The following is a 27,292-nucleotide window of genomic DNA, read 5'->3' on the forward strand; positions in this document are numbered from 1 at the left end:
GATCTATTCAATAATACTGTATCTATTTTTTTTATGTCATCAGTGGTATCTACAATTTGAACTAATATCAGCTGATATGGAATGTTTATGGGGGATAAAGTCAAAGTGGTGAATGAATGCGGCAGATACTCCAGTTTTTTTACACCTAACGGCACTCGAAAATAGTCGATTATTTTCACTGATTAACCACTGTTGTTTATCTTAATACCATCTGGTTTAAAACTCCATAATTTCACATCATATGTATGACTTTCACTCTGCCCTTGTTTACCTGTAAAAATGTGTTTAGGATTCGGTTAACTAAGTACACCATTTGAGAAATGTGTTAAGATTTACACATTTGTGTGTAGCAAGACACAGTCCCTCAATGAACACCTATGTTTTCCAACCTTGTCACTGATAGCTATAACAGTATCTCATCAATGTAGTCCAGTTAATATGAAAAGTATACAGCATAATCTCAATTAATGTATTCCACAGTACCCAAACAGTGTTGTTCTATCAGCCTGGAGTTATCGAAGCGCATTAAATGCTTACTTAACCATTGTTTTGATACTTTTTAATGTCTGAAGGCTATTTGGGCTAATGGTACATTTCCACTTACCACTGGAATTGATTTGAAAGCTATCTGAAATCAGACTCATTCATTTCCATCAGCTCCAGATGGAGACTGTTTTTAAATTGAACTTTTAAAAACAGGTATGCCGGCTGGCAGAACTCGATCCCCTAAATTCATGCTGATGGTGGAAATGACCCAATGAGTGTCCAATACGAAGGACGTGAAGGCGTGACTTTAAAATCTCTGATTGCAGAAAAAAAAGTAGGCTGAACATAAAGGCTGTGATTATTCTGTTAGGTGAACCAATTTATTATACAAATGTGACATATGCAGGTGTACTTTGATGATAGTGACATTTAGTCCACTATATCAGACAATAAAATGTTTTGCTCGGTGAAGTTATGTTGTTAAAAGTAAATATGAAACCAGCTGCAGCACTAATTTGATATTGGAACAAGCCGAGATTTACTTGTTTCACAGTGCAGATCTGTATATTGAGACTACTTTAAAGAAGCAACAGACATTTTTACAGACAAGTTACTATCAATGTCTGGATAAAGAGTAGCAGTCTGGCACCACAGGTGAGATTTGCAAAAATAAATATACAGTGTAAAGAAAGGAGAGGAGGAGAGTAAGAAGCTCCAAAAATATGTAGTGACAATATTAACTGTCTCACAAAATTAGTTGTAGTTAAAACCATACAGCATGTTTAGCATTGTATTAGGATTTTAATTGTAAACAAAACGTAAAACAGCAGTTTTAATTGTACAAATGTAACTGCATAGCTTGTAAATTAAAGTTACATTATTTAAAACGTGTACTTTTTAAAAGTGTCATTTTTTGTATTTGATCTTCTATAATGGTTTATTTCATTTACTGACAAGTGTCAGGTTACAGTCCAAGGTTAGAAGGGGGTTATGTTCTTTTAATAATGTCCGTAAGAAAGAATAGAAGCATGGAATGTTATTGTACAAAATAAATGTTACGGGTGTTACATGTAAGGCTACACTGTTTACTACCTTTTATTCAATGGTCATTTGTGACAAAAGCTAGCCCTCCACAGGTTCAATATTACAGCATTTACAGTAGAAGTGAACTATACAGTTCATATAATAGTGACAATTAATTTCATAATTCTGTTCATAAAAGCAACAATTAATGACACTTCACATTACGAGGGAACACACATAAACCACTGATAAGGACTGATTGGTAAACAATGTGGATATGGAGGTAGTTGCCTCGTTTATTTGTAAAGGCAATAATCAAAATGTTAGCCTACCAATGTAGGTCTAACTTTGGAGGTATACCGAAATGTATATGAATGAAAAACCTGCTCAGCAAGCCCAGGATTCGCTATTTTTGTTAACACATTGATACACCAGCGCAGTTCCTTTTTGCATCAGAAAAAGAATGAAATGAAACAATATAGCTCAGTGAGCCCCACTGAGGGTCAGGGACGTACAGAGTCTGAGGGTGTTGACAGTGCTCAGTGGGAAGTCACATTAGTCCTAATCAGGCTTAGTGAATTACGCTCAGGAGAGGGTCTGTACAATGCATTCCAATTATTTAGAGTGGGTGCTGGTAATAATGCACCACTATTCTATATCTCATTAGATAATGACAAGAAGGATTCTCCTTAGATGCCTTTATAGCATAGACCTTCATAAAGAACATATTTGCACCAACCCCTCCAAATATTCTGGGCAGGTTTTTTGTTCTACAAAATTAACTTTTCCTTAATTTTCCTTCAAGACACACCCACTTCTATTGAGGAAAAAAAGCAGCAAAAACCAAACCAGAACTAAACATGAAAAAAAAGAGGGCACCTTGCAAGCCCAAAAAGACACTACATGGACACCTGTGATCACAATTTTTGCAGAATCCCATTCCATCACTGGTCTTATTATTATACTTGCTAACAGTAAGGTGCAAAACACAATCATTTGTCTGTGCAATATGGATGCATACCAACACTTGGAGCCTGATTTTATAAATATCATTTAAATGTAAAAGCAAACTGATGATAGTGAGTAAGTTTACTCAATATTCACTTACCAAGTTTGCCAAAAAAAATCTCAATTCAAAAAAGCAATACAGTGCAAAATGCAGTGGGATTAGATTCGATCCAGGAAGTGCAAGGACCACTAATGCACACTTTGTGTGTGTGTGTATATATATATATATATATATACACACACTCATATATATATATATATATACTTGTGCAACAAGCCTAAAAAGTCATGTTATTTAAGGAATGCTACCTCATAGAAAACAAAATGGGTTATGCAGTTGGTGCGTTTAACAACAGTCTGTAATCTTCAAACTCTCCAGGGCAGAAAAAACCCTGATGTCTGACAAGTGGATTATACACTTGTGAAGATTAACCTTATTTATACTGTATGTACCTCAGTTTGTAAAAGAGCATGAAACCCTTTTAATCCTTGGCAATGTGTTAATGTGCTATACTTCATGTTATTATTACGAAATCCCAGCATAAATACAAAGATAATGTTGCCTTTTTTGAGAATGTAGAACATTTCCTGTACCGTATTACTTTGAATTACTGCCGCCCTTGAATAGGTGCTGCACTCGGATATCAGAGTTGTAATAGACGCTGCCCTCGAATAAACGGCGCTCTCAATAATGAAACATGTGAATTTTTCCCCCTACCCCAGCCCAAATAAATGCAGCACTTAAGAAACACATACAAAACAGTGTGGCAAAACTTTACAAAGAAACAAAATGAATTGGATAGACTTTTACTGTAAAGTTTATGGAACCCAAACAAAAAAAGAATACCGTAGGTACACAGCACTATGCACTGATACAGCAGCACTAAAATAAATATATTAAGAATTAGCAAGAAAAGTAATACATTGTAGTTGTATTGCAGGAGCTGTATGATTATTATTTGAGTTTCTTAAATGCATTTCTGTTTTGGTTGTATGCACGGTATTTTGGCTAATAAGAGACGCTGCAGAATCCTGATCCAGACAGGAAGTTCGGAGAGTGGGGGGTGTGGTGTTTTGGAGTGTCAAGCAGAAGCTAGGGTAGCTCTCACTGTAGCGTTGCTGTTTAGGGGATAGCCACAGGATCAACTCCTCTTCCACACGAAGCCCTACCTGGACCAGGAGACTGCGAGCGTTTAGTTGTCTTGCTGGTTGAAGAGAAAGAAGCGCATCATCTATTAAAGAGTTCAGCCCTGCGACTCTTAGAAACTGCTGCAAGAAAAGAAAGGGAAAATAAACATACCTCCTTGGTGTTGAACTGACATTTCTCTCGTTACTGATCTGCAAATTCAACAGCTTTCAGTGTAAAGTTGTAGGACTTCTTCACCATCCTGATCACGTTGTATCCGCAGAAATAAACTTCAATATACGTCTCCCTCAAGTACCGCGATAAAAAATTTTGCCTTTAGAAAACTATATAACTTCTATTTACCACCACCCTTGAATAAGCGCCACCGCTGTTTTCAGCAATTTAAAATAAACGCAGCAGCGTTAATTCCAAGTAATACGGTATTTTCATTAGACATACAATTACAAAATGAAGCACTGTGTGAAGAAGCAAACAGTCAGAAATGTTGCAGAAGTTACATTTTGCACCACCCATTCAATACTGTCTTTGTTAACATGAATAACAAAATCCATCACTGAGCAGCAAATTGTTAAAAATGAGGTTAGGTTTGTATGGGCCTTGGTAGCTGCTTTAGATAAAGTTTAGAAAAAAAAGAAGAAAAAAGGTAAGAGACAGATCAACCAGTAGGCTCCGCCAGAGAGCTAATTTATAGATGCAATTCAATATTAAAGGTCTTTTTGGATCTGTGTTCTGATTCTTACAGGCGGCATCAAGCCACATCACAAACCTCTTCCATGATGATATACACAAGAGAGAAGTTACTGTGGTAACACCTGAGAGATTGCATGCATTTCTGCTACCAGACTGCCATTTTGCAATTTTGATTCTGAATAAAAAATAAAGTTTGTTAGTTCAGGTTTGTTGCATTTTTTTTCCTGCATGTGTGCCAGTTTCTCTAAAACTGGAACACACTGAAGTTCTATTACTCAGCCATGGTTATTGTTCTGAATTATACTAGTATTGGCCAATAATGACAGTGTAGCCTTGATAGATTCCATCTGTTTAATGCAATTTAGTCAGATTTATACTATGAACGGACCCCCCTCCCCCGGTCTCCTCTTTGTCAAGCCCGCTGTGTTAGACTAAAGCGCCAAATAGGATCTCAAACTCTGGCCTACAATTACAACCAGATTTGAGGCAGAAAGTTCCCACCTGAATTCAATGAAATTGAAATGACTGCTTAATAGATTATACTTTCCTTAAAACATTTTTCAGTTTATAACTGTACATTTCTATATAATTCTAAAGATTTCCCTAAAACTTTACTAACTTCAATGCAATAGTTCATTTCTCTTCTATGGTTATTCATTCAGATTATTGCTCGATTCAGAAACTGTGCTAACGAGACATATATATGAATATACTTTCAGCTAATTAAGTGCTTTCACAATTCACAGTTTCTTTCGGCAAAAGGGTTTGCTTAATTAAAACCAAACTTCTCCTCCGGCATTCCTGATCAATCAGAAATGGTATCAAATTGAAATAACACTGATTACGAGTGCCTTGGCCTCACTGAACATGCTGGGTTGGTGGCCGTGCTGCTTTGGTCAGTATTGACAACACTGCTTCAGGAACCCGGCTGAATCTCGATTTCTGGCTTCACTACAGTGTACCGGGGATCCAGCTGGGGTATAAAGCCCTTGAAATCCCGTGAGGCTTTGGTACCAAAGACGTCTAGCACCCGACGGTTCATCACAGCAAACCTGGTAACACAAGAAGGGAGATGTTGAACTTGCCAAGCCTTGTCTTGTTAATTACATTTTAGATGTAGAAATAAACACAAACGTCAAAGTGAAAGGTGGTAGGTATATTTTGTTGAATTATTTTTATTGTATTTTTTTTATTTAATTGATTTTTTGGTATGGTTTTGTTCCCTCCACCCCCAAATGTTTTCTTTTCTTTGTTGTTAAATGATTTAGTGATGTTTTCATACATCCATCTTTTGTACCACTTGAAAAATCAATCAAAACAATTATAGAAAAATAAAAAAGTGAAAGGTGAGCACGTCAGTGTAGGAAAAAGCGGTTGCTATGGAAGTATTCAAGTATATGTAGTGTTGCCATGAATATAGACTGTTATTCAGGACTTCGGGGGCTATAGTGCAAACTATAATCCGTGACATTTTAACAAATCACAAAACAGGTTTTAAAACCAAGGATTCAAAAATATATATTTTACTTGACCATTTGGTTCTGTGCAGTGTTACACAGTTTATTCTGTGAAAAAAAGCCTACAGACTCAAGTATTTATGAGGTGTCAAGTCCCAGTAGGTTTAGTGACACCTGAGCCAAAGCAATAAAAGGTGTTAAATACTAGTTTTATTTAAACGTGGGAGTCAATTTAAAGACTAGACATCTGTGATTTTCTCCCCATCTTTGACAGACCCAAGTTCATATACCTTGACCAGTTTTAGCATGTGTGTACCAGTTAAAGAATATGACGTGCAGTACTTTAGTACTTTAATTTCAAGAACAGACTTTTTAATAATATAGGTTTATATGTGTAGTAAAGTGTAAAACACAACTGTGTCTGACAGTCTAAATGCACACAGCAACACTTTATACAAGAATAGATATAGCCTTAATATAGTCATTTCTGTGTTCCTTTTTTCTGGTGAACCACCATGAAAGTATATATTACAACTACATAGTAATCAATAATAAGTAATGTTGCTTGAATAAAATGTAGTGCATATGGTGACAATTTCTACAGAATTAGTAGTCCGCGTGTACTTCAAGGAGGAGGCGACTTATAATAATCCATAAAACTGAAATCTCCCACGATTTTTGCCCTGCAGTACTTTTGTTTACCACACAGATGGTACTAGCTATTGACACCACCACACTTTTAAGTAACAATCAATCACTCACCTGCCCTTTGTCAATCTCAACAGGAACTTCCAGTATGAAGGTCTGAGATTCTGAACCTCCATCACAGCCTGAAGCAGAAACAAAGTAGGTAAAAAACACACTTCATCATAATAAAATAAGCACTGCAATTAAGTGCCTGCATACATCTATAATGTTTAAGCTTTAACCAAGTAAAAAAATAACTGAACCAACAACTGAATGAGTCATTACAATTCTATTTAAAACATATTCCATAACCTCTTATCCCTACCAAAAACACAGATTCTCTCTTACATATTCACCCCTAAATTCGGAAAAAAAAGATGTATTTTTATTATAAAAGTTTATTATTATTATTTGTTTATTCAGCAGACGCCTTTATCCAAGGTGACTTACAGAGACTAGGGTGTGTGAACTATGCATCAGCTGCAGAGTCACTTACAATTATGTCCCACCGGAAAGACAGAACACAAGGAGGTTAAGTGACTTGCTCAGGGTCACACAATGAGTCAGTGGCTGAAGTGGGATTTGAACCAGGGACCTCCTGGTTCCAAGCCCTTTTCTTTAACCACTGGACCACACAGCCTCCTATAGCAGGAGTTCCCCTGCCACTTCTCCTTTGTTTGCAAGTGACTGAAGAAAGTTGTAACCTATATCTTACTCAGTAACCACCTGCTGCTGCAGGCACCATTCAAGGCTCAAGAAGCTTAGCTAAACTTTTCACTATTTGCAAGACGTAAAACAAATCTTAATACACATGGTTTTTGCATTCATGTGTGCAAATGTAAGACTAAACCAGCAGTCCTGTTCGTGTTAGCGGTAAGACATCATGGAATGTTAGAGCTGTCAAGCTAAATCCCTCACGTTACAGGGTGTTCTGTTTTTACTCAAAATAAGTACTTGTTTATTGACCTCTCTCCTAAGAAATTCCCTAAACCGTTCCTTTAGTCAACTAGAGACCCCTTAATATTCAAGGAATCAAGAATAACAGTTGCAATATTTAAGGCCTTGTCTCAACTGTAGTAAGTGTAGTAAATACCATGTTGAAGAAATTGATTTCTCAGTGAAATACATGACAGTTCTTAACATAATGCAGGGCACATAAACACAATATCTAGATTGAATATCTGTCTACCAGCTACTTTGGGTAACGTTTAACTTTTATCCACCCCTTTTGCTTTGTAAATACATTTAGCTTCTATCCATTAACATAAAAAGGTCAGAGAATATTTTTCAGTCTTCAGCAATGAAGATACCAATTCTGCTTTGCATGTGCATACCATGTGGTTGAATCACTTAATAGCATCAACCTCAACTTCAAGGGTTGCAATCCAAAGGCAACATTAAGAAAATGTATGATTGCACACATCCTTTTAATCAGATTTTAGATCATTAGATTTGGTGACGCATTTGAGTCTAGAAGCATTAATAGCATATTGTGCAACATGCAAGCACGAGAGTTCTGACCGCTCTGAAAACAGCTTAACTACAGGATGCAACATTCCATTTCATTTAGCATTCGCAGAAGCTAAGCAATGCTTCAAGTCTGTAAATTAATTTAGTATACAATTTACTACTGACAGTAGTGTGTGGAAATGCTTTTAATTAGGCTTCTACACATCTGTTTCTGACTTTCTACCACATGCATGGTTGTTTTGTAAAAATGTACTGAAGTCATTGTGGTAATGCCACAGTGATGACTGTATGGACAAACACTGTTATGAGTCACAAAAAATAAACACATAAAAAAAAGGTGCTGCAGAAAGTGGGGTTTGTGGCAAAATTCCTATACAGGTGAAGAATCTGTGTCTTGCTAAATTCTCATGGCTTGCAAAAGGTCTTCGATTTCCCACCCTGTGTAGTAGTACAGAACAAGGAGCTGTGTCCTTTGCAGAATTAAAAAGGTACAACTTACTGCCTGGAAACAAATAGCTGTTGAAATGGCGTAAATCACTGTGTCTGCGTGTGGAAAATATGGAAACTTTCCAGCTTCGATGCCTTTAAAGTACATTGTCTGTGTACAAGAAAGAAAAAATGCATTAAGAGGCAATATATTTTAACGTAACTGTTGGTTATTTATGCATTCGTCTTGATCTTTAGAAGGCATTGTTTAAAATAAATTGAATGAAAATGGGTTATTGGTACAATAACAGTTTAAGATGATTATTTTTCGTGAAACATCGTCTGTCTCTCAAAATCACGTGGAATACACAGATGCACTTTGATTATAGACCAGTCAACAGTAATTACTTTAGTAATTGACTTGGCCAAGTCTGTGGTACATTTCAGATGACTTTCCTTATCTCTATCATTATTTAAAATGATAAAACGATATAGATACAATGGGGCAAAAAAACTGTAAATTAGGCAGACTTTATTTCTAAGAGAGAGATTGGTTCTCTGAAACAAAAGGAACAGGAATTAATTTGTTTTGGTTGACTAGTTTTTTCATGCTACTAAGATGATTACCAAACCAGATCACTGCTTACAAGAACTAACATCTAAAAGACAATAACTGCCATGGCTTACAGCACGGGAACATTGTGTGTGCTATGATTTGTGTAAGTTGGTTCATGGACCAATAGTGAGACTGTTCTTTCCCTAAAGATCTATTTTGTATTTGTTAATAATCTGAAAGAGGTCTACATTTTACCTCCACTAGTTTGGATGCAAGGTACATGGAGATACTGGTGCTTTTGTAAAACATCATGGAGATCCCTGCAAGAAAACCTGTCAAAATCAAGAGAAACACACACTGATCAAAAACAGCACCCAAAAGAACAGGTTTAAAAATGTCATTAGAATTAGTAACATCAAGCTAAATGGATGTGGTGGGTGGGAATAAAGTTTGCAACCAAGGTGTTTAATTATCCCCAAGGTACATTTAACAGTGAAGATTATTTCACTCTATTAATAGATCACAAGGTTATAGGACAATGAATACTGTGCTAATTACTCTATTATATTTAGACACATAGCCAAACTCGCCTGCAATAAGAGCATGGAGCTCATCATCAAGATTTCTCACCCACCGCAAGAAACAGCTAGTGCCCTGGAAAAGAACAAGTCAGTATGTTCATTAGACCTGGTCAACATGCAAGGACAAATCATTACTCAGCACTTTTACTAAATAGCAAAAGCCAAGTCATACAAACAGGCGCAAGCATTGCATAATAAAATCGTTTTTATGTAATAAAAAAGACTAAGACTGTTCTGATCTTAGCTGAGACCTTTCAGGCATAAATACAACTCGCAATTCTTGAGACATTTCTCTCCTGCTGGGGAAGAATATTCCAGGCTCTGGGGATATACTGGAAGTGCCCATATCTACATACATTTCACTGTGCTTGGAGCTGTAATAAGTAAGTAAACCATCAGGCTAAAACAACAGAACTCCTACCAGCTTGGCTCCTGCTTACCTGGTTGGCGAATAAGTAAGAAATAAATCTGATATTTTGGGTCAAATAAATCTGATACAGTTGGGTCAAGGCATATTAGATTCATGCAACACTTCTATTGAGTTTCTTTATGTATTTATTATTATTTTTTTCATTATTTCTTCAGTTTAAATTAGGACTATGTCATGTCCTTCCGCAGTCTGCAGTGTTCTACTGGTATGTCAGTGTCTTACATACCGAAGGAAGTTTAATTTCATTGGTTCTTTGTTTCCCGAGGGAGGGGCTTGTGGGAATGGCGTATTTTTGACGCTCAGTTGAGCTGCGGCGGTAGACCAGGCAACATGTCCAGTTCAAAGTGATGGATTTGCTCACCCAGGCCCAAATTGTGTATAAAATACATTTATTTTCTATGGTAGTTGCTCTGCCTCACTGTGATTGTTATGTGTGCTGTCTGTTTTGCTGGTTCCTGTTCCTCGATCATTGGTTCGGTGCTATTCTCAAACTGACACAGTTACTCTCCTATTTTCCTTCTGATGGTTTCTGTTTGCATTGTAAGGGTCTCGATTGGGCTTAAAATTCTTGAAATGGGAAAAAAGTACAGTATTTGTTAAACTGAAATACAGTAAAATTAGACCCGGATAAGGAGGAAAACTATTGTGACGAACCCACCGACGGGCATAAGCAATGTTATTTTTGCTAAGCACTAATAACATTTATCATCTATGAAAATGTATTCTCACTCATGTTGTATATATTCTTGAAGGACTACCCTGTTTTTTGGAGATCCTATTCATGAAGGACAGTGAGATGTAAAACACTACTTTAATGTAATGATTTCAATAAATTACCTTATATATACTGACAAAGGATCCCAGGAATGCACCAAGCTGGAAGTTTTCTTTATTGTACAGCAGAGACAGGAGCCGGGAGGGCTTTGTGAACAGATGTCTGAATGCCGACGGGATCCTCAGGCAGCACTGAATCAGGTAGCCGACACTGAACATTCGGACAAAACCCTGTGAAAATACACATACATGCTGAGTTTGTTCTTACCATTTCAAGATATTCGCTTCTCACTCCCATACATTGTCCCCTATTTTAAAAAAAATATTATATTGAAGGGAAAAACATTATTTGTATGACGGGAACAAAATGTCATGTCACTAAATCGGTAATAAACAACTAAGGTGCACTTATCAGGTTTGTGACTTTTGCTGGTCAGTATACTGTCTTATACTCCAGTAGTAGTAGTAGCGCATGTTAGTACCATAACAAGAACCAGTTCAGGAAATGTAATGCAGGAACAACAGGATATATTTTTGCGTCTCCTTAGACATGTTTATCTTCACATAATTTAAGCATTAATTCTGGCTAGCTGAGGAAGTTGCCTGTCAGGATATCCGGACTGCAAAGCACTCGAAATATGCCTATATTACTAATTTATTTTTCCATTCACCCTAAACTGCAATCAGTGTGGTCAAACGCATATGAACCTGATCTACCCAAAGCACAAAACACTTATCTAAACCCACAGACCACTACCAGCAAGAGCCAGACTAGTGTAGTACACTGCAGCACACCCCAATGGGATTTTTCCATTTTAACACTCGCATTTCTTCCTAATTGTACTTGCATAGAAAACAATGCAATACAGAGGCCTCCTTTTGATGCATCCCAGCAAGGAACCAGTTAAAAGGAGCAAAGGCCATGACTCCCATGATTCCAATAATGTCATTCCACTTTCTTTAGCTGGAACACAGAATATAGAATGTGTATGGTTCCCAACTACAGCTTTACTATATATATATATATATATATATATATATATATATATATATATATATATATATATAAAGTCATTTTACACAGTAAAATGACTCTATATACAGTATATTAATGATGCACTACTGCAATTCATTATTTCACCTATTTTATGGCAGGGGATTTTCCAAAATAATTACACCATACTACCTTTTTTGTGCTGATTTTCTATAGTTTTAGCTTTTAAAAGCACTAGTCCAATGCTCCATCCAGGCTCTTCTTTCTTTATTTTACATCTCTTCTAATCAAGAAAAAATCCTTACTTTAACACAATAGGAGATGCAGTTGTCTTCATAGTGTTTACAACACCTATGCCTTGGTCCATGCTTGCATCTGGAAGTAATAAAGGAAATCTTGTCACCCACATTCCATTTTTGACAATTACAGTTACCTTTACACAAACATTGTATTTAACAGACATAAAATTACAGGAAAGCAATTTCAACTAAGAACAAAACCACAAATTTCCCTAGCCAATTCTATCTGATTAAATATAAAAAAATAATAATAATAATAATGACATAAGAGTTTAACGTGAATGGCGCCAGAGTAATTTACTTACTGAAGAATGCATGTGGAAATACAGAGGCAATTTAGCTCTGAAATAGAACTATTACCGTAAATTTTAGCTTAGTCTTGCACAACGTATATTACAAAGTATACTTTACTGTTCTACTGTTTGATTAATAAAGATGTTAAACGATGAAGTTAGCGATCTGCAGTATACACAGTAAAATACAATAAAATCCAAATATCTGGTTCATTAAGCATGCATGACATATAAATCACAACTACTTCACAATGCTTCATCAATGCCAGAATCTTTATCTGTCTTTGTCTGTATTGAAATCAAAGTTTATTTTATTGTGTATGTGTTTTTGGCCTTTAGGGCAGCAGTGTGGAGTAGTGGTTAGGGCTCTGGACTCTTGACCGGAGGGTCGTGGGTTCAATCCCCAGTGGGGTTCACTGCTGTTGTACCCTTGAGCAAGGTACTTTACCTAGATTGCTCCAGTAAAAACCCAACTGTATAAGTGGGTACTTGTATGTAAAAATAATGTGATATCTGTATAATGTATAATGTGATATCTTCTAACAATTGTAAGTCGCCCTGGATAAGGGCGCCTGCTAAGAAATAAATAATAATAATAATAATAATAATAATAATAATAATAATAATTAATGGAAATTAGCCAGTAAATGCATGCTATTTTGTTTCGATGGGATCTTTAAAGTCACTGTAGCTAACAAAATAAGTCAATTTTACACTTCTGTTAGCTAAATATGTCTCAATTTTATGGAATTATTTTGTTAGCTGCAATTACTTTAATAGGCTGGATTTTCCACTTCCCCTTATTAAAGATTAAGCAGCTTTAAATGTCATTTTAATAACTTTTAAACATTTATTTTTGCTATTTTATGTTGTTTGCAATCATTCTGAGTGGTTCTGTGCCACTAAATCTGTCCTCTCCTGGCTTTGAGCTTGTCTGAAGAATCCTAAGTGCCAGGACTGAACAGCTTTCCTCATTCCATTCACATCATGTGACAGTGTGACCTTGCAATTCTGCCAGCCCTACCTACCCCTGTCGATATACATTTAGAGTAGGAGGGGCTGGAGGAGATAAAGTCATGTTATCACACTGTCACAGCACTGAAACTCAGAGGTAGGCAGTTAAGTTGCTGCACTTGGGATACTTAAGACAAGCTCAAAGCAAGCTTAAAGTCAGGTAAAGGCAGATTTAGAGAAAAAAGTATAACTCAATACTGGAGCAACAGAACCCACAACCACTTAGAATGACCGCATCATAAAAAAGAAAAGGAAAGGAAAGAAAGCGTCTGGCATTTTAAGCAACTTGCACTTCAGGTTTTGTTTAATGCCTGTTCATTTAAGCCATATATCCCAGGCACATCCAATATGAAAACAAATGCAATTTAAATAGCAACATTTACAAAAAAGGGAAATAACATAGTTTGTGAGATTGTTGTGTGGGTCTGTCTTACACGGATTCTATTAGTTTCCTGGTCAGCACTGCTAGAGAAGCTCTGCTCTTCTTCGGTTGTGCCCCTGGCCTCTCCTGCTCCAGGCTCGCCCTCTCTGGTGCTTTCACATATGTGGCCTCCGCTAGAAATGAATGCGTTGGGATTTCTTCTTTACCAACTATGAACCTAAAAGATAAGAAAGTGGCATAAAAAAATAAAACACTTTTAACACACTACCCTAGGTAAAGGTTATATTATTCAAACCAGATTTTAATATAAATAACACATTGCTCAACACATTATTTCTATTAAGGAGCAATACAATTAAAAAAAAACCACAGAACGCTTGTTACATTAACAGTTCATGTACATCACGGTCAGGACCAATTGAATCAATTACATTGAATCTTGGTAGAAAACGTCTACCGAACTCACTTAGAAGAAACTATGAAAAGGGTTCATTCTTAAAAATAACTTTAGCTTACATTTGTACAGTTAGAAAGTGAGTGATGATTATTTTCCAGCTCCAAATTTAGCTCTTAGATGTAATACTTACTTAAGAGCTGAGAATGCAAATCCCTTAAGCCCATCTTTGCACCTTAAAAAAAAAAAAAAAAAAAAAAAAAAAATTTACAAGAGACTATCTTTATGTGTGCAGAATACAGTGCTTGGTACACGAGAAATGGGCCCTGGTCATTCAATAAAATTCTATGAGTATGACTTACCTATTTTATTTCAGTTCAAATCTGTTCCAGCAGATGTCGCTGGCAAACTTATTTTCTGCTCTTGTGATTCCCCAAGACACAGTATTAGAATTTTGAACACTGTATTGCATGTGCAATTAACCACAAATAATGCTCAGCTTTGAATTTGGATTTATATATTTTTATGATAACCAAAGTATGTTCCTACCTCTTATTAGCATTCACAACATTATCACTGGTCCCCTTATTGGCGTGCTAAATATTTATTTTATGCATCAAGCACCACACCATTTTTAGAAAGACCCATGATCCAACAGAAAAAAAGGTCAAGAAAAATGGTTTAGGGAAATGATTTTGCAATGCCAACAAGAGGAAAGCTGCTAGAATTAAGAACAAGGCATTCGCTTTGACAACTGTGGTCGTGTAGTGCATATCTCTAGAAAGCCTACTGGCAGGTTACACACACTATGGTACACAATGGGTTAGCTGTCTCAAGCTTTAGAGGGTTTCAATCAGTTCAAATCTGTTTTGGATAAGGATGATATACAGTGGGAACAGATTATTTTAACATCAGCCTAATTTAGTCCAGCTCTCAAAAGTACAAGAGGCTATTAAATATCCACCACAGAACGCTTCAAATCAGGGCGACTCGTCATTTATTATTCTTTCATCAGTGTATTTTCACTATGGAGAAAGCCAGACACTAAGGAAATAGGATATTTGTTGCCCGACAAGGTTCCATTGTATCAAATGACTGTTTATTATAAGAGTGAGTTCAGGATCTTCTCTGTTCAACACCACTTATCTGTTAATAAATCCCTGTGAACAGTGAACAGCAAAGAGTAATGCCTCTTAAATTAATTTGAATGAATTGCTATCAGTCTTCCCCGCCACGGTCTGTTTACATTAAACAGCACTAACACACAGGATTATTTTGGTTACAAAATTTGATTCTTCATCTTTCCCTTGTCTAAATAATCACAGTGAAGATTAATATCTCCTAATCTAGCTTGACATAAAGCACATGTCAGCATTTTCTTTCAATGTAAACACAGTAAATTAAGCAGGCTTCTTGCGAATCAGCAGTAAAACACTTCAAAGGTGTACTGTGGACAGCTTCATCACCTCTCTGACAGGACTGTCTAATACAACATTCCATACAGTATATCCTTCAAGACACTAATGGTTCAACAGACACTGATTGTACACAGGGCATCTTCACATTTACAGCAAAGGTTTTCTTTTACCACAATAAAATAAAAAATAAAAAAACATACCAGCTATATATGTCTTAAATTAAGTATTGTTTAGATGCAAGTATGTCAAATAAAGGAAAGGGTTTTCAATTTAGTCAAAACTACAGACCACTGTGGTAGTAGGCCTATAGGAAAGATAGATTCACTCAAAATAGCTAATAAACTAATGTGTACATCTATGTCCATTTTTATATATTTTTTTTACGAGTGAAACTTTTTTGTGTGACAGTCTTAAAGATGTTTTTTTTTTTTTTAGCTAGTCTCCTTTCAGTGAGATCTTCAATATGGTGGAAATGGTAGAAGAAAGGCTCATCCCTCTTAACAATAGAAAGTATTATTTGGTGTTTCAGATGGAGGGTGAATGATGCAAACTGTATTAGTGGTTTTTCTCTGCACTACATAAATCAGATTTTATTCCTTAGCAGCTTGCTGATCACCCTCCACATTACCTTTAATGGCTATTTAGTACCTACTCTGACAGTATCTCTAGGCTTATCAGATTACTGTGAACCGTGAAATTGTTAACATTCTTAAATGTCATCTTGACTTTCTGCAGACCTAAAACCATAGCGATAAATTAGGAGATTGTCCAGTTCTTGTGAAGGGGTTCTTCGTTAAGTATTTCAAAAAAATCTGTGGCAATACAAGAGCAAGACATTTAGATTTTACGCAACATAACTTTATCATGGTTAGGAAGTTTTAATACTTTTTTTTTTTTTTTTTTTAAATCCAACATTTTAGAAAAAGACACCTTCAGAATACTAAATTAGACAATTTTAGATATATTAAAACTTCTCCAGAGAGGACACCGCTGTAATCTGATGTGCCTGCAGCAAAACTTTCTGGAGTGCGCAGTTATCTTGTTATCCAGTTTACATACAATGCTCAAGCCACATCTGAACTCACTTTAAGTCAAACTTGTCTCTATAATAAATCCAACAATAGTCAAGGTTCAAGGAAAGTAGAGGACTCTGATGAACGCAGAACTCACACACCTCACATACTTGCATACAGTGGAATAAGCTTGTTTCCACCTTAAACCTATAACCTTTACTTGGCCTTAATAGCTGACAAATCAGAGGCTAATTTGCTTCACGTGCCAGTGGTCCCAAATTGTTACACACCAACCATTAATCTATAGTGGTTCAATGGTTTCCATTCAGGTAAATGCACAGCAGCAATGGCATAGTACATATTGCAGGTAAGCAACTGCAAGTTATTTAAAATGCCACAGCAGCACTACTATTTCAGTCATTTGCAAGCTTAACAATTTGGATATTCTACAAAAAAAACATAAATGACAGAATCTGGGAAAATATGATACATTTTATTTTTGTATTTTGCCATTCCTTATCCAGCTTCCTTGAGGACAGGACAAGAAGGAAATAACATGACCTTGAAACTTGAGCTTGCGAAAATGGCAAGGCTCGAAATAAAGGCTTCTGGGATTCTAATTTACGCAAGTGACACTCATCTTTAATTTTCAACACCCCAGTGCATCTGTAAGTTAAAACCAGAACACAGGAAATGAAACTACATTTATATTTACTTATGCCAGCAAAAACAGGACTGTGTTTTAGCAGTGGACAGCTTGATACAGCGTGCATGTGTATAAACAATTATAGTGTAAACTATTAAAAGAAGAATATGCTAAAATCACAAGGCTATCCTTTTCATGAGCTTCTCGGGGGCGAGTAAAGAGATGGCAGATAACTGATATGCTATAAGGTCAAGTGGAAACCACTAACATTAATCAGTTTGCTTTGATCAGTTTACTAGCACCTCCTGGAATAGAAAATATAGCCGATTGGAAATGAATGAACTTTCTATTCTAAAGACTGGATTGTACATTTCATGAGAATGTTTCCCCAGAAATGTGACACAGGCTTTCATTTCTAGCATTCCTTCAAGATTCATTCTGGATTCTTTTTTCACTAAATGTCTTCCGAGATCTTAAACAACCCCAGATAACTTTTTTGAGCTGCTAAATCATAATATTTACTGAAAACTTGGATCCGTAGTTAACATGATGTAATATTTGTAAAAACAATAAACAAATGTAACCATTATGTATGTAGCCACTGAGGGATACAAAAAAAAAAAAAAAAAAAAAATTTTCACAATGGTTACATAGAAAGGCCATTACTGGGATTATTTTAATTTTAATTTCAAGAATGCCAGTTTAGAAAAGTAAGAGAGTACTGCATATATATTCAAAACCTAACCAGAGTCAGTAAGATGACAAATCAGCAAGCTTCTTGGGGTCTTCAAGAGATGTGCATCTTACCCAATGGAAGACACCTCCAAAAGCCCAGGGTGGACCTACTGCTGCTGGGATGAGCCTGATACCTGGTGATCCATTAACACTCAATGGTAAGAAGTGTGCCGTGTTACAAGCAGCACCCTCTATTCACTCAATATCAGTGCTTCTCTCACTGGTACTGCTACAGTCTCCCTGCCAGGTCAATTGTCCTGGTCCTTACCTCACCTCTGACTGACTTGGCACCATTGTCACAACAGGGAGCACTGGTGGAGATCACCTATCGTACACACACACAATTTCAGAATGACAAGGGGAGGTCTTGTGATTAACATCTCCCTAGTGTCGCTGACACCTCCTCCCTGGTAGGACTCTATTGCCCCATACAGGCCCAGTCCATGTGAAAACTAAGGGTGGGCAGACACTACACTCCCAACCTTTTATTACACATGTATCATCGCTGCTGAGAAGTATAGGGAAGATAACTCCAAACAAAACCACTGCTGCAGTATAGGAAAGATTTCACTTTAAGACACTGAAACTATCATGTTAGGTACCTTATGGTATTCTGTTAAACATCTAGTTTCCATTAAGGAAAGGTATCCCCCAAGAACAACTTTTAAACTTCAGAAAGTCCAGTATTTCTAAATGTACCACTATTGAGTGTTTTATGGTTATACGTATGGATGAAATTTAAATCCTTGTTGAATCTTTATGCTCAGTTGGTGCCGTTCTGGCTGGTAATGGCAATGGTAGTTCTACATTCATTTGCAAGTGTTGTGGTAGGGAGTTCTCATTTTCTGTCCAACTATTTGAGCAATTTGTTAACTTAATATTATACCCTGTCTGGAATTTCAAACTTGATTTTCTCTGTTGCAAGTGTGAATTATGAAGAACTTACACTGGTGGATTCCAGGGAAACTAGCAGTGTCACAAGACCTGCAGGAAAGTATGGCAAAAAGGTTTTGAAACTACACTCTGCTTACCATGGTGTGCAAGTGCACTCACCAGACTTCTAAACCCTGCAAACTGATCTCCTTCCATTTGTCACGCATCCCCTGCCCCAGGAATGCTCTTCTTGTCACCACCAACACGAATGTGCTTACTACAGCGGGAGAAGAGTATACATACAGACTGCCTGACTGTTACAAAGTCAGATCCACAGGGCCCTGATGAAAACTGTTTCTGAATGAAAGAAATACTGACAATCTTACAAAACTGATGAGAAACATGCATAAAGAGCTTAGGTCTTTGGTCTCGTATACAACATAATCCAATGTTCTGCTTAGTTAATTTAGATGTAAAATTATAAATGGATTTGAAAAGGAATAAGAATGTCACATGACTTCATGATTTAAAGGGAATGAGTTTTATGAACCAGTAAGCACTCCTCCTGGAAAACCTTCAGAGCAAACATTTCTTTTTTACTCCTCGAAGCACATATCCAAATAAGGTGAAAACAATCTTCTTAAAATATGTGTTGCCCAGATAGGGTGGACTTGAGTACAACACTGTGTTATTGTTTCACAAAGGTCTCAGACTGCAGTGCGTGTTCACCGAGTAAAGAAAGAAAAACCTGATGTTTTGTTGTTACAGTGGGTTTTGAGTTTGGTATGTAATTTAATGCAATAATGCAGGTTTTTAATGGCTAGAAATAAATTGAGTCAGAAACTATTGAGACTTGCATAACTCAAAGTTTAAAAAGAAGTGCAGGATTTAGCAAAGGATTGGGGTCTGGCAGTTCAAGGTTTTTTTTATACTTCCTTTATTTGGTATATTACACTAATTAGTTTGTTTGGGATGAACACCCACACTAGTTAAGACATGTATTTATGATTTCATCATGCATATGTCAATAGATTTCAATGAGCCATATATAGCACAACATAATCTTGTGTCTTTCATCTTAATTCTAAGGATGAAGTCTGTAACAAATGCACATTTTCTTTTGAAGTTGCTTTAATCTGGAACAGTTTAACCAGTAATTTACCTAATTTTAGCAAGTGCATTAGCAAGGTTATAAAGAACTATTATTTTATTGTCCGATTTACACCTGACATTACATTTCTTGAAACTGTCATTAGCATTAAATTATGTGTTACTGTAGCTGTGTGCTTCTTCAGTAAGGGGACGTGTTTACAGGACTGAGCGTCTTGGTTGCACAGCATCAATTCGATATGAGTAACGTAGCTTCAAATTACATTTTCATTGTGGTTTTACGTATTGTAATTACTAAAATGCAGTGTTTTTGTTTGGTAAGTCTGTGTTTAAGGTGCTTTGATGTCTTCCGTTCTAGTTGCCAGCCATAGACACATATACACATAGGCTAGTCAAAGTGTTAGTAAGCGTTAGCAGTAAAAAAAAACAAACTTTAAAACTGAGAGGCTTGAAATATTAAAAAAAAAAGTTCAGCATGTTTACATATTTATTACATTCAAATGTGTATAAACATATTTAATAGAAGATGCTAAAATAATATATAAGTTTGTACCAAGCCATTTATTTTAATAAAGTATATTTTGTACATGAAAGGCCCTTGTCCATCTATACACATGATTTACTAATCCATAGGCAGCTCAATGTATACAGTTTCATGCAATTAAATGGTACAACAATAAGAAGAAACAAACTTGTGTAAAAGAGCACTTGAAATTAAATTATAATAAGCTTTTTTTTTTTTTTTTTTTTACCTTTGTGGTGAAAACTTTGCACTGGAGTAGTTTATAGAGCACTCATCTGACAAGTGCTTTAAACAAAAACACCTTACACAGATGTCAATCCAAATCACAAGTAATTATATGTGTAATTTGTCTAGAAAAGGCAGGGTAGTAGTTACTGCCAGTCAGAATTAATAACCTACAGGTTTCAAGGACAAAAAAAAAAAATAACACATCTGCTGTTCCTCTGTGTGAGTCCGGGTGGCTGCAGTTTTCCTGCATATTTTTTAAACTACAACCAGATATAATACCACAGATGAAGACACTGGAAAAAATCATTCTAGTTGAAATGCTTGTCATTGAATCTTTGTTTTGCCAAAATGTATCATTTTATTCTCGACCGTGGTCAGGTCTTGAAAACACATCTCAATAAATAATTTCCAAATGATTATAACAAACGTAATTCTAAGATCTTATATCGTTACAAGTCATTTTAGAAAAAAAAAAACAAAAAAAAAACGAACCAGTGTGGTTCTCCTCCACTGAAAAAGTGGCAGTATTTGAGTGACTGAATACTTTTATTGCGGTAAACAGGTAAATCTTGATTTAAATTAGGAATTTTAGTACCGGGACAGACTCTAAATGACACAAAGGATTCGCTCAGGTAACCCAGCAGGAAATGGGTCTCTCCAAAAAGAGAAAACAAAAGAACGCAAAACATTGCACAAAAACGGTTTCAGATAACGTAAATGTGTTTATAAATTGAAAAAAAATGCATGTAGGTGAAACTATGCTAGTGGATCTTTAAGACCCACACAGCGAATGAAAATGTGCAGGAAGACGTACGTTTTCACTGCAGCACTTAACATACTCTTTAAAACCACTGAAACTCATGTACACATTTCATTAACCTGAAACCTGAACAGTTGTTACAAATGTGTAGCTGTTGTTTCTTGGTTCTTGACAAATGTGAAAGTAGTTGGTTGTGAAGGAGTTAATAAGGGGGACATTAAAACCAAAAAAGCAGCAGTCTAAATTACTGTGCGCTGTCCTGAAACACTCCCCAGATTTCACAGTACCTACAGAAGGGAGTTATTTCAAATTGATCATTAACGTGGCCCATTTATTTCAGAAACCTGAGCCAAAACATGCTACTTTAATAGGAAACAAATGTTCCTTAATTCTGATGTTTTTGTTGCTGTGCTTGCAAGGTAGGAATATTTGGCTACATCTACTTATTAACCCCCCCCCCCCCCCCCCCCCTTAAATTTCCAGATTAACATTGCTGACCCTCTACCTCTACAATACCCCAACCCTCCACCAACCCACCCACAAGGCTAACACTCTGAAACCCACAGAGGACCCTTAAGAACTACATAAACACAGATAACCAGACAAAGACCATATTCTGGGGGAAAAAAAAAAAAAAAGGCATTGTATGGAAGCCAACTGGAGATAAATGAGTGAAAAATCTTGGCTTGCAGATTGAAGCATCAGGCATCATGCCTTAAATAAAAGTACTGGGACATAAATATATTAATTTCTTGCACTGTATACTGAATTTACAAAATGTGTTTATCTGTGTTGGAGCATTTTTCTGTAAGTGACCAATGTTACTGGAGAGGTCATAGTAATCTCAGATTTACACAGCCCTGCCCAAACTCATGTTCTTAATATCTATCTGCATCTTGGTCACAGTGATCCAACACATCCTCTATCCTAGGCTGCCCTTTAAGCCACTGACGGAAACTGAAGTAAACAACGCCATGTATTTTCATGTGTGCAAGCTTGCGTACAACACATGACTTTGGTGCCTGAGCAGGAACAGAACTGCCTTCTTGGCAGCACTAAAAACTACATCTGCCGAAGAGAATACAAATCGTTATGGAACGCAAACCACCCAAGCTTGGGATTGCTTAAAACACTGCAGACATCCCCAACGACAATGGTCAAGAACATCATAAAACAAACATCATCACTTGTACCCTGGAAATATAGTTATATAATAGGTGCATCTGAAATATAATGATTCCTGATCAGTAGGTCTGCTTCCACCCATACCACTGCAGGGAAATACGATAGCTTGATCCCTAACAAAGACATCCTCGCAGATGATAGCAATCAGACATACAGTGTATTTAGTTTGGATCCTACCAAAGTAGAAAGCATTGAATGATTTCATATCCAAATGGACTGACACTACAAAATCAGTTAGATTTTGGTTACTTTTAACCACGTGCTAAACTCAAGAAACTACACGCAAAACAAGCAGTGTTTAGTCAGCCGTCACATTTTCAAATGGTTGTTTATCAAGGATAGAAACCAGAAATGCTTGATCCCTCCCTCATACAATTTGGACAGAAGATAACAGTATCACTATATAAGACGCTAACAAGTGCCAAAGCAGAACAACAATTTAAATGATTCATTTACATGTCTAGCCTCTTAAGTGTAGTAATACGTTAATGTGACATTGTGTTTGAAAGTCTACAGCCAAAGCTTTTAAGGTTCAAAATAATCCAGACTTTCTTTTCTGTTGCACTTTTAGTCTGTGGGGATACCATCCTTTAATCTTTTTACTGTGTAGGTCTTCCTGTGGCTTGCTTTTCCCTATAGCACTCGAGTCATTTCACCACAGCCTTTAACCCACTGCATTGTCTGCACATGGGGTAGAACAAAAAAAAAAACTTGTAAGACTGTTTTAGAATGAAAGATTGTGTAGGAAAATGATTCACAGCCTTTGCTTTCCTTTTCCACATGTTTCACTGAACAGTCATCACCCAGTTATATGTTCAGCTATAACTTGATAACATTCTATCTTTAAAAGGATGCACTGTAAAATAAAGCTAAAAAACTCAAAATGCATGGTATATAGTTGTTAGTGTTAATCGTAGCCCTGTGAAGTACTAATAAGAAACTGTTTCAAACCATTTTATTTAGTCTTGACAGAAGCAAACAAAAAAAAAGAGGCCTCCAGAAGGAGATTGATGATTTCCATTACACGAGAGTAGATGTTAAAACTTCATGCTGATTTGAACTCGGCTCTCGCCAAGATAAGCACCAACTAAGACGTAGCTTTACAGTAAACTAATGTGATCCATATGCGTCTCCATCCATTTACGTTTCCTTCCATATGATGATGTAGATATCCTTCTGTCTGGTGTTAATGGCTGAAGTGTAATGCTGGCTCCAGGGATCAGCTTATTTTGCCTCCCTGGCGCATCAGCACACACAACGGCTGCGATGCTGGCTCCGGGGATCAACCAAAGTGCGGCCTCCCCAGCGCATCAGCATGACAACCGTCTGGATTGAGCTAAGTAGGGTACATCTCTGGGGTTTTCAAGTGGGCACCTTCCATCCTCAGTGTTTCGTCGACTAGCCCACGACACCTCAAGAGGGCTCGACGGTGATTCTGGCGTCCCAGCATCACCCCCCTCCGTCCCCCACTCAACTCAGCCCAGCTTACTTACCTGTCCCCAGCCAGAATCTTTCCGTCTCAACCACAGCCAGTTGCTGCTCCTCTCTGCTGCTTCAGATAAGTTCTTCACTGTGCGACGCAACTCTTGGCCACTGAATCCGACGTCTCTGAGAAACCGGGTTGTAGAGTGTGCCACAAATCCTCGACAACCCACTTCCACTGGGTAAACCCGAACTCTCCATCCTCGCTGTTCCGCTTCAGTGGCTAGTTGAGCATACCGCAGTTTCTTCCTCTCATACGCCTCATCTACAGCGTCCTCCCATGGCACTGTTAACTCTACCAGGTGAACAAGGCGTGCTGATCCAGACCACAAGACAATATCTGGTCGAAGGTTAGTGGTGGCAATCTCAGGTGGAAAAATAAGCCGTTGACCAACATCTGCCAGCATATTCCAGTCTCTAGCAGCTTCCAGTTGTCCTGGGCGAGGATTGGTTTTAACACCTTTTCTTGGTGGTTGCTCTCCTGGGCGGAGGAATGTTGTCTTTTGTGTGTAATGTTTTGATGGAACAGGTGGCAACTTATTGGTCATGTTACGCTTGTCTTCCAATGCTAAGGCCAAACATCGCAGCACCTGGTCATGGCGCCAAGTAAACCGACCTTGGCTAAGAGCCACCTTACATCCTGTCAAAATGTGCCTTAATGTTGCAGGTGATGAACACAAAGGACATGAGGGATCCTCTCCTACCCAGAGGTTTAGGTTCTGTGGTGATGGGAGAACATCATATGTTGACCTGATGAGGAAACTGATCCTGCTCTGTTCCATTGACCATAGGTCTTGCCAGCCAATCTTGCGTTGTTCCACACTCTCCCATCTCATCCATTCTCCCTGTTTGGCCTGGGAAATGGCCTTTATACACCTCATCCTCTCCTCCTGCTTTTGCACCTCGTTGACTACCAGCTTCCTTCTTTGAGCTGGGGCCGCCTTGTGCCATGTAGGAGGAGTTGAACTGAAACCAAGACCCCCTCTTCCATGCTGAACTTGCCCCATGATATCACCAATTCGAAGGGCAGCCTTTGCATCTTCCACAGCTTTCTTTGCCGCCCACTTTCTTCCAGTTTTCAACACAGGTGCTGCCTCCCTTACGCATTTATCGCGTGACTCTACTAATGTCATTTCCAGTCTGACCTTGGCGCACTTAAACTCCTCGGTTAGAGCAGAGACTGGTAGCTGCAGTATTCCTTTACCATAAAGTCCCACTCTGCTGAGGCAGCGTGGAACTCCCAACCATTTCCTGATGTATGAACTGATTAAAGCTTCCAGCTTCTCTACTGTTGTCAAAGAAACCTCGTACACAGTCAGTGGCCACAGCAACCTCGGCAGTAGACCAAACTGAAAGCACCAGAGTTTTAGTTTACCTGGTAGAGCGCAGCTGTCTATGCTCTTCAAGTATTTAGAAAAACAAAACATAATTGAAAATAAATAAAACACTGTTACCTAAAACTGGCCTCATCCTTGAATGCAATTAAACTAAATACCGTACCATGCTAACCCAGGCACAGCAGGGGAGTGCTATCCATGTTTAAATTAATGGTCTGCAATTTAAAATGTTCTTCTTGGCTGAACTGCATAGATGTAGAAAAACACAACTTACAGCTTTCTGCCTTTAAAAAGCATCTGCTAGAGAGTTTTGCATCCAGATTTTGCCTTTAAACAGCCTCTTTTGGACAGAAGTAACAAAGTTTAAAATTGAGTAGCAGTAAGAGTTTGGCTCTAGATGACAGGAGTCAAACAGCTAATTAGAATACACAAAACCCACCTGTTCCGTCTTTCCTTAAGAATGAGACTAAGACTATCTCTAAGTTACTGTTTGATTAGACTGACTTGCAATAACGCTGAGATTGATCAATATTTTTATTTTTTTTGTACGCGCGGTTGCTGTAATTCTATTGGGTTTTGAAGGGCTGTCACACAAACATTGCCCTGGTTTATAGCTGCCAATGCAAGTGTAAGCACTAAAGCCCTGTCTGATACAGCAACCAAACATGTGCATTTTTCACAGATGAGGTAGAAACCAAATGTTGTAATGTTGTTGTTCAATAAATCATAGTCAATCTTAAATTGCTGTACATTTTCACTTGATGTCGTTATGAAATGTTCTCAAAAAAAAAAAAAAAAATGTAAAAAAGAAAATCAGGAGGATCTGTGTGGTTTTGTACACAGAAACATGAGCCCTGTCAAGCATGGAAAGCAACACTAGAATTAAAACTGGAAGTAAAATCTGATTTTTCTCCACATGTACTCTGCCACTTGTTTATATGAGACCTTCCCTCACTTGTGGAAGGACATTGGATCACCGAGAGACCCACTACATGTGCTCTGCAGAATATATTTTCCCTTCGCTTGATATGCCACAATAACAGTATTGAAGTTGATGTACCTGCCAGGACAGGTTGCATGAGAAGGTATTTTGATTAACCTAGATTATAAACATGCAAAAGGATGAAAGCTCAATGTCATACAAGGCAGCAGAACACAAAGCCAATGAACCCACTTCCCAGGAACGATGACAGCTAGCATCAAGTACTACCTTTTGTGAAGTGAAAAGTGAAGGCATTAGTACACAGGTGGCAACCACAGCTATCAGTCTTCGCTGGAGAATTCAGCCCGCATGGTGGCCTTGTATAGTGTTTCAGTCAGTCTTAAGAGTTGAAGTCACGCCTCTCCCAGTTAATCTAAATATATCAAGGAAGTTGCATGTGCAAGCAAGCACCCCTGACATTTCAGATGGAACTTTACCCTCTTCAGTTACAAATGCCAGAATGCAAAAAAAAAAAAAAAAAAAAAAGCAGAATTAACTTCGACCCCCAGCGACCCGTTCCATTGGTTTTAGAAAGCATGAATTTTAAATCCTGTATCCAAAGCTGACAGCATTAATATAAACTTGCTTTGTCTGTGATTTTCCTGAAATCTAAGGCTTGTCGGTGAGAGGTCAAGCTCAATTAAATATGCATGATTTAAAAATAGAAAGGGTTTGCTTTGCTGGTTGCAAAACTGCAAAAAAGAAACCCTTTCAATTTACTGCAATTGTTATCAGGGTAGGCGAGATCACTACGTATTGTACTTTAAAATGAGGACCATGCTTGTGACGTAGATGTCAGTGTCCAGTAGCGGCACTTTATCTGAAACATTCAATAATCGTGTACATTAGCATTTCAAAGTCAGAGAAGTGTTTCCAACTCCGTTACAAG

The 27,292-nt window shown here is 37.4% G+C and overlaps 1 protein-coding gene across 1 annotated transcript in view; it reads right to left on the bottom strand.

The window, feature by feature from the left end:
- Positions 1 to 1,267: 1,267 nt before the first annotated feature.
- LOC117972790 (transmembrane protein 135-like) overlaps positions 1,268 to 27,292 on the bottom strand; it is a 104,435-nt gene continuing 78,410 nt past the window's right edge. The window contains exons 7-15 of the mRNA XM_059028503.1: positions 14,305 to 14,346; positions 13,770 to 13,934; positions 12,035 to 12,104; positions 10,799 to 10,966; positions 9,541 to 9,604; positions 9,206 to 9,282; positions 8,468 to 8,566; positions 6,574 to 6,641; positions 1,268 to 5,406 (exon numbers count right to left, since the gene is read on the bottom strand). Coding sequence (XP_058884486.1) covers positions 5,271 to 5,406; positions 6,574 to 6,641; positions 8,468 to 8,566; positions 9,206 to 9,282; positions 9,541 to 9,604; positions 10,799 to 10,966; positions 12,035 to 12,104; positions 13,770 to 13,934; positions 14,305 to 14,346 — 889 coding nt within the window. The 3' untranslated portion in view covers positions 1,268 to 5,270. The remainder of the gene's footprint in view (positions 5,407 to 6,573; positions 6,642 to 8,467; positions 8,567 to 9,205; positions 9,283 to 9,540; positions 9,605 to 10,798; positions 10,967 to 12,034; positions 12,105 to 13,769; positions 13,935 to 14,304; positions 14,347 to 27,292) is intronic.

This window comes from Acipenser ruthenus, chromosome 8, assembly GCF_902713425.1.
Source record: "Acipenser ruthenus chromosome 8, fAciRut3.2 maternal haplotype, whole genome shotgun sequence".
In the NCBI taxonomy this organism is placed as follows: domain Eukaryota; kingdom Metazoa; phylum Chordata; class Actinopteri; order Acipenseriformes; family Acipenseridae; genus Acipenser; species Acipenser ruthenus.